This window comes from Centruroides sculpturatus, unplaced genomic scaffold (genome assembly GCF_000671375.1).
Source record: "Centruroides sculpturatus isolate CEXI.00-Female unplaced genomic scaffold, Cexi_2.0 scaffold642, whole genome shotgun sequence".
NCBI lineage: Eukaryota > Metazoa > Arthropoda > Arachnida > Scorpiones > Buthidae > Centruroides > Centruroides sculpturatus.
In genome coordinates, this window is record NW_019384818.1 from 169,127 (window position 1) to 182,677 (window position 13,551).

At 26.7% G+C, this 13,551-nt stretch overlaps 1 protein-coding gene across 1 annotated transcript in view; it reads right to left on the bottom strand.

Moving 5' to 3' along the window:
• Positions 1-13,551, bottom strand: part of LOC111629878 (zinc finger CCCH domain-containing protein 13-like) — a 79,209-nt gene that overhangs the window by 35,466 nt on the left and 30,192 nt on the right. Inside the window, exons 8-11 of the mRNA XM_023373801.1 lie at positions 12,536-12,623; positions 9,626-10,414; positions 3,579-3,787; positions 3,166-3,494 (exon numbers count right to left, since the gene is read on the bottom strand). Of these exons, the coding sequence (XP_023229569.1) occupies positions 3,166-3,494; positions 3,579-3,787; positions 9,626-10,414; positions 12,536-12,623 (1,415 nt within the window). The remainder of the gene's footprint in view (positions 1-3,165; positions 3,495-3,578; positions 3,788-9,625; positions 10,415-12,535; positions 12,624-13,551) is intronic.

A 13,551-nucleotide genomic window follows, 5' to 3' on the forward strand; every position in this document is an offset into this window, starting at 1 on the left:
TCGACCCCCCCAATAACGTTACAACGACCCCTGGGGGTTGATATCGACCACTTTGGCGACCCATGGTCTCGAGGAAGGCATTTAAGCCACCATATCTTGATACATTTAATAATTAGAAATTTAATTTAGATTGAAAATCTGGAAGACAGTTTGGCAATGTTAAAGTATCAGGTTGTGGTAATTCATATTCAAGGATATAGCCAGAAATTTCTGTGTGTGGGTGACCTGCATGGCTGATGGATTGAGTAGACCTAGCATAGGTTGGTAATGCAGCTCATTGCATGTCATATACAAGCCATATGTAAACCAATATAATTTACACAAGACAATGCTGAATTAAAAAAGTAGAGATTGAACAAGAACAAGTATTGAATTTTATTCTTTACCTCATGATTGTTCATATAACTTAGTATTTGAGTCTGTTTTTCTGTTTCATCCAATCGTCAAGTGCTTGTGATATTCTTTTTTTTTTTACATTGTTTACTTTTAAACTTGACTGGAGTGGCAGTGGTGGCTGCAGAGAGTGAGGGTTGAAGAGCATTAGTTGGGAAATGCTATCTCTTGTGGCTATATCCCTATATATTTAATAATTACCTTAAAAGTCTCTCAATTATAATAACAATTAATTTAACAGTTCACACAGTGTTATTTGCTGACTATTTTTGGCAATATTTCATTAACAAAATGCTTATATTCATAATGTTCTCAAAACTCAAAACTATATGTACTGTATGCCACAACCAAGTTTTCAATGCTCAGATGCAAGCAGCTCTGTGAGTACTCCGAGTTCAATTTCTCTTGCAAATCATGTATTCATTTTTCCTGCTGTAATTTCAATATTTATTCTCTTTTTTAAAATCTTGCATAAAAACTGACTGTGAAAGTTTTACCTGTGCAGCAGCATTACAATGACTTATTTTTAGCTACTGAGCACAACATTCTAAAATTTCAAGTTTATCTTTGAAGGATAAATCTGCACTTTTATTTGCATGTTCCATTATACAGTATTAATTAAGAGGTACTGTACAATATGGTGCTATACTTTGTGATCTTCACTATGGTTTAGTTTGTCTTCATTTATAGACTAATTGTTTACTGTTAAACAATTAGTCTATAAATGAAGTAACAAGAAACTAAAATTAAACAACAGTATTGTATGCAAGGTTGAAACAAATGTTTAACATATTAAGAGTAAACATCATTTATGATTAAGTGATTTCATTTACATTGATTCTGATCATTCTGCTAAGACTTTTATTGAAACAACATAGCTTGTAACCACTATTAACTGTCTAAATAAATTCAAACTTATCAATTTTATTATTTATTTTATTTTATTTATATTTATTTTTATTTATGTTATTTATGTTTTGGAACATGTTTATTGTGATAATGTTAAATGAATGATAACAATATCTGCAATTACAACAAATGACACCTACTGACATTAAAATTAATAAATTAAATCATAGATCTAATATTTAGTTTTCTTAATATTCTTTTATATAGGGTGTAACAGAAATGTGTGTAAAGAAAGGGAGGTATTGTAGAGAGGTCAATTTTGAATCAAAAATTCTAGTGCTGTTTTTTGATTTTGAAGTGTTCTTTTTGAGTTATAAGCAATTAAAAAACTTTGACATCATTTTCTGTTTGAGAAAACAATATCTGATATATGAATATATCTGTTGTTAATTGCATGTTAGTTTGATACACCATCAATTATTATCTGCAATATTTAATTTTTTATTTGAATTTTGACCCTTTTTTGTAACAATACAAGCTTTTATAATTAAATGATTTGTTACTTTCAAATAAATCAATAATGTTCAGTAGCTTACTAATGAATAATACATCCTTTATAGCCTATAATATTACAAAAAAAGGGTCAAAATTGAATTAATAAATTAATATTGCAAATAATAAATAAATGGCATCAAACTCACATGCAATTATCAACAGATATCTTCATATATCAGATGTCATTTTCACCAAACAGAAAATGATGTCACGTTTAATTACCTATAACTCAAAAAGAATACTTCAAATAAAACAAATGGCAAAAAAAAACAACTCAAAATTAACCTTTAAATTTTTTACACACAATTCTGTTACAGCCTGAATTTAATATGTTTTTCAAGTTTTAACATATTCTTTTGTGACATGTAAAATCTAAAAAATTTAAAAACAAAAGTAACCTGTTAATAAAATATTTAATGCTTCAATTTTGTAGTAACTGTTCCATATAAATTTTATCATCACTTTATTTTGCTTTAAGTTACTAGTAGTGAATCATACTACAGTGGGTGATCGGTTAACGAACATAATCCGTTCCAAGACTTTGTTCGTTATCCGAATTGTTCGTTAACCGATTATCGATTTACCATAGGTTTCTATGGGAATTTGATTAATTCATTCTGGAGACCTCCAAAAAATATAGACTATACTTTCTTACTACGTTTACTTATATGTAATAATAAAAATACATATATACACGGTCTTGCATTTTTATTAGTCATGTTTTTTCCATTAATTAATTAAAGAATCTGTCCAATGTCGATTGCTTTTCTGTCTTCTTTATGATTTTTCAGAAGTAATTAATAGCATTGTAATTGTAGAAAACCCTAGGCCTATTAACCTCAACCTGGTTTGGATGCCATTTTAAGACCGTTGTTCTGTCAGAACAACGTCCTCCCACTTCTTTAAAAGATCTTTAATAGCAGATATTGGCATAAATCCGCATTTTCATAAGAAAATGTAAAAGAATTGTTTCTGTCAGAAATATAAAAAGCTGGAATTACAAGGGAGAGTTTCAAAGTTTGGGAGAATACTATCCTATCAGTATATACTGGGTAGAATGTTGATGTTGACGTCTCCCGCGCTCCGAAAAGTTTTGAATTGTTGCCTGAAGACAAAGGAAGACCAATTGGTATTCGTTATTTTACATCTCTTCTTTTTGTGTTTGTTCAGTCAAGTGTTCGTTATCCGAACATGTGTTCGTTGTCCGATCGTAAAAATCTTTTGCGAAAGTGTTCGTTATCCGATCACCCACTGTATTATAAATTGTATTTAATATTTAATAAATATTTGAAAAATTTCAATTAGTTTTAATTATTAAGAAAAATAAAGATACAAATTATACAATAAAAAAAATAAAGATATATTTACTATCTAATCTGTTATTCATTGAATGAATGTCTTTTCCAATATAATTTCCATAACGATCAAGTGATTGGCTCATTTCTCTGCGATATCTTGAATCTCTGTACTGTTCTGGACTATAAGCAATATTTCTACAAACATCTGTTCCACGTTCACTCCTTATATTATACCTATCTTCTAAATATCCTCCATCACCCATTCCTTTATTTCCATACATATATTCATGTTCTCTCCCTCCAGAAACATCTCTATCGTATCTTCGGCTTCTTACAAGAGGAGGCACTGACATTTCTACACCTCGAATCATTGAATGACCATGATAAGGAGATTGTGATCTTTAAAAGATGAAAATATTTTCTTATTAAATTATAATATGTTATCCTATAAGCAATTTATAGAACTATTAATAACTTTCTAACCTAGTAGGTGAGGACACTTTTAATTTTTCAGATCTATTTTCATCTCTTATACCAGTTCGACTTTTATCTCTCTCCCTCTTTCGACCTCTTTCAACGCCTCTTTCTTTTTCTGGTCGATCTGATGAAGTAGTAAGATGATGTCTTGTATCTGGTTGTGTTCTTGAATCTTGGATACGATGAGTTGTTTTTCCATAAACCATTTTGTTTTGCTAAATTAATAATACTGTATATTAAAAAAAGAAATCAACAATTATAAGAATATTTTTGAAATTAAACTGTCTACAGTAGCAGCCATGAAAATTGCATCACCTATATTATATATAAAAAAACATCCAATAGATGTATAAATTAACATATTTAAGCTATAACTGCAAATTATAATGATAATATATGTAGTACAGAGAAGAATAAACTAAAAATACCATTAATTCATATGTCTTTATGTCCTTATTTTATACAGTTTATTTTATAAATGTCTACTAGGACAGATTGTATTAATAGGTCCTATTGTACTGGTGTTCGGTTTCTGCAACTGAGTAAAACTTATTCAGAGAAATTTATTCAGAAAAACTTATTCAGAGAAAAATTTATTTTCTCTGAATAAGTTTTACTCAGTTGCAGAAACCAAACACCAGTACAATAGGACCTATTAATACAATCTGTCCTAGTAGGCATTTATAAAATAAACTGTAAAAATACCATTTATTACCATTTTAAATGAGAATATTTCTTGAATTATATCACTTTATAATTAATGCCTTATTGTATATACAAACTGCAATTTATAAATTTAATTACTTAAACAAATTAGTTTTATATCAATAAAATGTTGGGGTTTAAATCTTGTCATTGTCATGCAGAACTGTATAACCCTTTTGTTCTTATATATAGGCAAAGGGTCTTAGAGAATGTCTCTTTTCTTTTACAGTTTGGAAGTACCAGTAATGTTGGAAAGAGCTGTGTAGCTACTGTATGTATGTTATATGTCTTTGTGTATACCCATATTAGTCAATTCAGTTAGATTACATAATTTTAATGGAGATCGAAGTACAGAACCCAACTTAGTATTACTAAGTTTTTAAAAACATAAAATATAGTTTCTCTTCTGAAAACATCTATGATAAAATAGAATATTCAGTAAATTATTCATATAATAAACTGAATACATTTTAAATTTATTAACAATGCTATGGAAAATGTTGAATGTAATAATGATATTTAATGATAATTTTATCTCTTTTTATACATCTGTTGCATTTATGAGCTTATCCAGCTACATCTTTTGTGTCTTCAATGGTATGTGATAATTAACATTTCACTAATTTTTGGACAATATATCATTCAAGTTAAGCTGAATATAATTTTGTTACAACATATTCATAAATTGTTACAAGTTTCCAATTTATACTTTTGACATTAATAAAAAGGTTATTAAATTATTTTTAATGAAGTTCAGATGTAACAGAAATGAATACTTTTGACATTATTTATACTTTTGACATTAATAAAAAGGTTATTAAATTATTTTTAATGAAGTTCAGATGTAACAGAAATGAATACTGTATTTTGTATAAACATGTTTCATCACATTTGAATTACTTTATACGAATATAAACTATATTATGTTCAAAAATGTATATATAATTTATTTGTTATTATACTCAATGTTATAAATGAGTTATTTGAAAAATGAAATGGTTATAGAAATTTGTTATAATAAAATTTTTCTAAATTTCAATCAAATAATATAATCAAGTAACATGATGAACCTTCATTATTTTTGTCGTCAACCCTTACTGATTAACATAAGCAATTATTAAATTATAAACATTTACATGTAAACAATCAACCCCAAATTAAAAATATGACACTTAGCAGTGAGATAAAAAAGTTCCTGTGTCAAAAATGTCACAAGATTAAGCAATAACAAAATTTTAATTATTTAAATGATAAAATTTAATAAAAGAATAATTTTAACAACATTTGAGATTTAAAAAAGACTAATTAAATATTGTCTTAAGTTTTTATTTAACAGAAAATCTTTAAATAAAATTGAATGTTAAAAAATGAAGTAAAATAAAATTAATAGGAGTTAAGAATATTTGTAATAAATTCAGAAAGATGCAATACCAATAAGTTAAAAGTCAGAAATTAAAGTTTGAGATGTTTAAATAATAACAATATATTCAAAATTTATACAATTATCTAACAAAAAACAGAACATTAACCTAGATGAAATTATAATCTAATTTATTAACAAAAATAATTTTAATAAAAATTTTGAACTTATCAATATGATATATTTTATTTTTTTAATATTGAAAATAACTACCTCCTCATTATTCCAGTATTCATTTACATTATTAGATCTGTATTTAGTTGTATTTTTAAAGTCCTTATTATTTCCTTTTGTTTTTCTAATTTCAGGAGATGGTGCTCTTTGGACTGGTTCTTTTTTATTATTATAGTTTTCAGAGAGTATTGCATCTCTAGTAGATTTACATCTACTTAGAGATTCGCTTCTAGAATTCTTTTTCCGCTGAACATCATCAACTATTCTTTTTCTTTCATGTTCTCTTGAATCTTTATCTTTCACTGGTGAAACAGAACGTCGTCTTTGCTCGGTGATATTCCTATTATTTGAATCACTAGGAAATGATTTTCTATCTGATTTATACATTGCAGGTTCTTCTAATTTTTCTTTGACTGGAATAGAATCTCTATGACTAGACAGATCTCTTTTTTTTACGGGCTGTTTCTTTCTTTCATTAATGTGTCGCAATGGTGAATGTTTATTATAGTTGTCATCAGCAGAAAATTTTTGTTCAGATCCATGCCAAAGTGAATCTTTAGATACTGGTCTTTTTTCGGATGATTTATCTCCTTCAGGTGAAGAACCAAAAGTCCTTCTACTTTCGTGTGAAGACATATTTGAAGATTTAGTAGGATGAGCTCTACTTGGAATAGCATGTACAGATGATTCACTAGACTTTGATTGAATTTTATCATTATTTACTGGTATTTTATGCTTCTTTGGATATTGAAAATATGGTGCTACAGCACTTCTATTGGGACTGCTTAAAGGTGGAGGAGTTGGAGCATGTGTACCTCTATAATTTGCCTAGAAAGAATAATTAAAATATGATATTAAAAACATACAGATAATAAATTAAGAATTTTAACAATAATAAATACTTGAGATAATGTATTTTTCAAATACTTTATAAAGTTTTTTCTATAATAATAATATTTAAGAAAAGCTTTACAATTTTTTATCAAATTTTATTGAAAAGTATATATATTTTTTACTTAATCCAGAATATTAGAGAATTTGAAAAAATATACTTTTTAAATAAACTTTGTCTTATAGCCCTATAATTTGGCAGATTGTCTGACTTTAATCAAAAATCAGGTTTGTAGAGTTGTTGTTTATATAAAATAAATTTATTTAAAGTTATTTAGATTAATGTTTTGTTTTGAATTGATGTAAAAACATCTATCTAGATATACCAAAACAAATTTAGTAATGCTATTACTTTTTTTTTTAGTTTTATTAATTGATGTTTTCAGCTAAAATATATCTGTTTTAGATATACAAAATTTCTATAATCTTATTTATGTTATTTTTCAAATTTACAGGGTGTTTCCCTCAAATCTCTATAGTTTTAAACTCTTTTGTAAGATCCATTTGTGCAGGTATATGAATGAAATGTATCAGAAAATGTTGGTCAATACTCCAAATTTCATGTGCATATGCCTGAAAGGACTATATCATTGCCACTCAGCCCAGAGTGCTGGATTAATCAAAGCAGCTCATTCTTTGGCTTGCCCAATCACTTGATATCTTGATTTTTTGGACATTTCTCTTTGGGATATGTCAAAGATTGCATATGTGCTACAAAAGTGCCAGACATGGGAGCCATGTATACTACAATCATGGATGTGACTAACAGTGTGACTTCTGACATTTTGGCCCAGACACAGTCTGAAATCAAGTACAAAGTGGATATCATAAGTCCTAAGTCATAAGCATTTAATGTATTGATTTAATGTAAGTAACTTTTTCAGATGCACTTTCTAATATTCCAGAATTAATCAACAAAACTAAGAAGGTTTGAGAAGAATAATCTGTATATATTTTATTCATATAAATATTATCATTCACAGGACTCACATAAATATTATTATTTTATGTATGTGAAGGACAATTTTTCAATGTAATGGTTTTAAATAATGTAATAGTAGGAAAAAATATAATTTTGGATAGAATATGAATTATATTTTTTATAGAACCAACAAAAATTAATTTTTTTTAATATTAAATACAGATTAATATTGAATTAATGTATATTTAATAAACATAAATAAATAAAATGTTCATTAAATAAAAAATTAAATAAAAATAAATTTTGATAACTTTAGTAATGAAATATTTAAAGTAAAATAAATAATACTGAATTAATTTATTGTTCTAATCTATAACAGCATCACTATTCTTTTTATACAATTTGTAATGAAAAATTTGGAATTATAAAGTTCAATTAAATTTCAAAAGATATCAAAAAAGTTGTTTTATATTTGAAGTTCTAATTAAGTGAAAAGAGTTTCATTTTAATTATTAATTATGAGTTTCATGTTAATTATTAATTATGAGTATCATGTTAATACAGAATAATTAAGCTTACAGAAAATATATTAAATTTACATTGTTTCATTTGTAAATATTTGATGAAAAAAGGTTTGGAATTATACAGTAAANAAAGTTATTTAGATTAATGTTTTGTTTTGAATTGATGTAAAAACATCTATCTAGATATACCAAAACAAATTTAGTAATGCTATTACTTTTTTTTTTAGTTTTATTAATTGATGTTTTCAGCTAAAATATATCTGTTTTAGATATACAAAATTTCTATAATCTTATTTATGTTATTTTTCAAATTTACAGGGTGTTTCCCTCAAATCTCTATAGTTTTAAACTCTTTTGTAAGATCCATTTGTGCAGGTATATGAATGAAATGTATCAGAAAATGTTGGTCAATACTCCAAATTTCATGTGCATATGCCTGAAAGGACTATATCATTGCCACTCAGCCCAGAGTGCTGGATTAATCAAAGCAGCTCATTCTTTGGCTTGCCCAATCACTTGATATCTTGATTTTTTGGACATTTCTCTTTGGGATATGTCAAAGATTGCATATGTGCTACAAAAGTGCCAGACATGGGAGCCATGTATACTACAATCATGGATGTGACTAACAGTGTGACTTCTGACATGTTGGCCCAGACACAGTCTGAAATCAAGTACAAAGTGGATATCATAAGTCCTAAGTCATAAGCATTTAATGTATTGATTTAATGTAAGTAACTTTTTCAGATGCACTTTCTAATATTCCAGAATTAATCAACAAAACTAAGAAGGTTTGAGAAGAATACTAAATTTCAATCAAATAATATAATCAAGTAACATGATGAACCTTCATTATTTTTGTCGTCAACCCTTACTGATTAACATAAGCAATTATTAAATTATAAACATTTACATGTAAACAATCAACCCCAAATTAAAAATATGACACTTAGCAGTGAGATAAAAAAGTTCCTGTGTCAAAAATGTCACAAGATTAAGCAATAACAAAATTTTAATTATTTAAATGATAAAATTTAATAAAAGAATAATTTTAACAACATTTGAGATTTAAAAAAGACTAATTAAATATTGTCTTAAGTTTTTATTTAACAGAAATTTTACAATCTTTAAATAAAATTGAATGTTAAAAAATGAAGTAAAATAAAATTAATAGGAGTTAAGAATATTTGTAATAAATTCAGAAAGATGCAATACCAATAAGTTAAAAGTCAGAAATTAAAGTTTGAGATGTTTAAATAATAACAATATATTCAAAATTTATACAATTATCTAACAAAAAACAGAACATTAACCTAGATGAAATTATAATCTAATTTATTAACAAAAATAATTTTAATAAAAATTTTGAACTTATCAATATGATATATTTTATTTTTTTAATATTGAAAATAACTACCTCCTCATTATTCCAGTATTCATTTACATTATTAGATCTGTATTTAGTTGTATTTTTAAAGTCCTTATTATTTCCTTTTGTTTTTCTAATTTCAGGAGATGGTGCTCTTTGGACTGGTTCTTTTTTATTATTATAGTTTTCAGAGAGTATTGCATCTCTAGTAGATTTACATCTACTTAGAGATTCGCTTCTAGAATTCTTTTTCCGCTGAACATCATCAACTATTCTTTTTCTTTCATGTTCTCTTGAATCTTTATCTTTCACTGGTGAAACAGAACGTCGTCTTTGCTCGGTGATATTCCTATTATTTGAATCACTAGGAAATGATTTTCTATCTGATTTATACATTGCAGGTTCTTCTAATTTTTCTTTGACTGGAATAGAATCTCTATGACTAGACAGATCTCTTTTTTTTACGGGCTGTTTCTTTCTTTCATTAATGTGTCGCAATGGTGAATGTTTATTATAGTTGTCATCAGCAGAAAATTTTTGTTCAGATCCATGCCAAAGTGAATCTTTAGATACTGGTCTTTTTTCGGATGATTTATCTCCTTCAGGTGAAGAACCAAAAGTCCTTCTACTTTCGTGTGAAGACATATTTGAAGATTTAGTAGGATGAGCTCTACTTGGAATAGCATGTACAGATGATTCACTAGACTTTGATTGAATTTTATCATTATTTACTGGTATTTTATGCTTCTTTGGATATTGAAAATATGGTGCTACAGCACTTCTATTGGGACTGCTTAAAGGTGGAGGAGTTGGAGCATGTGTACCTCTATAATTTGCCTAGAAAGAATAATTAAAATATGATATTAAAAACATACAGATAATAAATTAAGAATTTTAACAATAATAAATACTTGAGATAATGTATTTTTCAAATACTTTATAAAGTTTTTTCTATAATAATAATATTTAAGAAAAGCTTTACAATTTTTTATCAAATTTTATTGAAAAGTATATATATTTTTTACTTAATCCAGAATATTAGAGAATTTGAAAAAATATACTTTTTAAATAAACTTTGTCTTATAGCCCTATAATTTGGCAGATTGTCTGACTTTAATCAAAAATCAGGTTTGTAGAGTTGTTGTTTATATAAAATAAATTTATTTAAAGTTATTTAGATTAATGTTTTGTTTTGAATTGATGTAAAAACATCTATCTAGATATACCAAAACAAATTTAGTAATGCTATTACTTTTTTTTTTAGTTTTATTAATTGATGTTTTCAGCTAAAATATATCTGTTTTAGATATACAAAATTTCTATAATCTTATTTATGTTATTTTTCAAATTTACAGGGTGTTTCCCTCAAATCTCTATAGTTTTAAACTCTTTTGTAAGATCCATTTGTGCAGGTATATGAATGAAATGTATCAGAAAATGTTGGTCAATACTCCAAATTTCATGTGCATATGCCTGAAAGGACTATATCATTGCCACTCAGCCCAGAGTGCTGGATTAATCAAAGCAGCTCATTCTTTGGCTTGCCCAATCACTTGATATCTTGATTTTTTGGACATTTCTCTTTGGGATATGTCAAAGATTGCATATGTGCTACAAAAGTGCCAGACATGGGAGCCATGTATACTACAATCATGGATGTGACTAACAGTGTGACTTCTGACATTTTGGCCCAGACACAGTCTGAAATCAAGTACAAAGTGGATATCATAAGTCCTAAGTCATAAGCATTTAATGTATTGATTTAATGTAAGTAACTTTTTCAGATGCACTTTCTAATATTCCAGAATTAATCAACAAAACTAAGAAGGTTTGAGAAGAATAATCTGTATATATTTTATTCATATAAATATTATCATTCACAGGACTCACATAAATATTATTATTTTATGTATGTGAAGGACAATTTTTCAATGTAATGGTTTTAAATAATGTAATAGTAGGAAAAAATATAATTTTGGATAGAATATGAATTATATTTTTTATAGAACCAACAAAAATTAATTTTTTTTAATATTAAATACAGATTAATATTGAATTAATGTATATTTAATAAACATAAATAAATAAAATGTTCATTAAATAAAAAATTAAATAAAAATAAATTTTGATAACTTTAGTAATGAAATATTTAAAGTAAAATAAATAATACTGAATTAATTTATTGTTCTAATCTATAACAGCATCACTATTCTTTTTATACAATTTGTAATGAAAAATTTGGAATTATAAAGTTCAATTAAATTTCAAAAGATATCAAAAAAGTTGTTTTATATTTGAAGTTCTAATTAAGTGAAAAGAGTTTCATTTTAATTATTAATTATGAGTTTCATGTTAATTATTAATTATGAGTATCATGTTAATACAGAATAATTAAGCTTACAGAAAATATATTAAATTTACATTGTTTCATTTGTAAATATTTGATGAAAAAAGGTTTGGAATTATACAGTAAAAAGCTATTTATATTTTGTTTGAACACCTTATGGTTTTCACATAGTTTAAATTCTTCTTGATATTGATTCTATAAATGTTTTTGCATATATTGATTTCAATTTTATACCAAGAATTCAGTGTGAATTATTTAAACTCATTTTTATTTATTTCATGTTAGTGACTGGCAAACTCCTTGATGCACATCATAAATTTTGATAAAATTACTGGATCTACCAAATATTCACATAAAGAGTCTTGATTTAAATTTATTTCTCATAAAAATGACTTTATTGCTCAATTCTATAACATAACGTACATCAACCTGCCCATAATCTACTCAGGTCTAAATTGATTCTCAAATACTGGAAAACATCAATATTTCCAGAAACTAATTCAAATAATAGTATTCTTATAAACCTTTTTACTCATTCATTCACATTTGTTTTGGTATACTCTGAAATATTTTTTATTATAAAATGAAAATTTATAATACTTTGTACTTACTTCATCTTTTGAAATTAAATCTCTTCTTTTTTTATGTCTCTTACTTCTTGATCTAATACCTTTATTTTCTAAACTTGAATTTAATGTCCTACAAATAAAAATTACTCAATAATTTAAAATATTTCAGTACAATATCATTTTGTTAATTTAAAACTTTATACATTTTACTAAATTCTACAATGAGCAATACAAAACCTTCCTCACTTATTTCTAGCTGTTTATACACGAATACTAACGTTTTCGGCCTTCTTAATAGGCCTTCTTCAGGTACACTGTGATCTGTTAGAGTGTCGGTTGGTAGAAGTTTAAACACTGCCAATGTTTACCTAGGCATTGTCTTNCAATACAAAACCTTCCTCACTTATTTCTAGCTGTTTATACACGAATACTAACGTTTTCGGCCTTCTTAATAGGCCTTCTTCAGGTACACTGTGATCTGTTAGAGTGTCGGTTGGTAGAAGTTTAAACACTGCCAATGTTTACCTAGGCATTGTCTTACCAGTGACGTCATCATTGATGATAGGTATAGACGATACTGAGGGCGAAAAATTCTTTATTTTGGTAAAAAAAGAAAGGTGTGCAGATAGTACATGATGGGATAATCGCTAAAGTTGGGGAATAAATTGTAAAGTAAGCGCGCTACGTAAAGAAGATGCACTATCACGATAGGGGGTAAATGAGGAGTGACGTCATAGTTGACACCGTAAATAGTTAACTTTACATTAAGAAGAGGCGTGTGAATGACCATAAATGGGAAGGGGCTACGTTTGGAAAGCAGAATTGGAAAACAAACGCGACAAGAGTGCAAATGGTTGCATGTGGCGAGGGTGGGTTGGTCGATTGAGGAAGGTTTCGTATTGATCATCTTAAAATAGTTCTAGCTACAAATGCATAGAAGACTAAATTCTACAACTTTTATAACAGCTCAAATAAATTTGAGAGCAAGATTTTTGGCTATTATATATCAGCTGCCTCTCTTTAAAATAAATTTTCAAAAAGTTTGACATATTTATGAT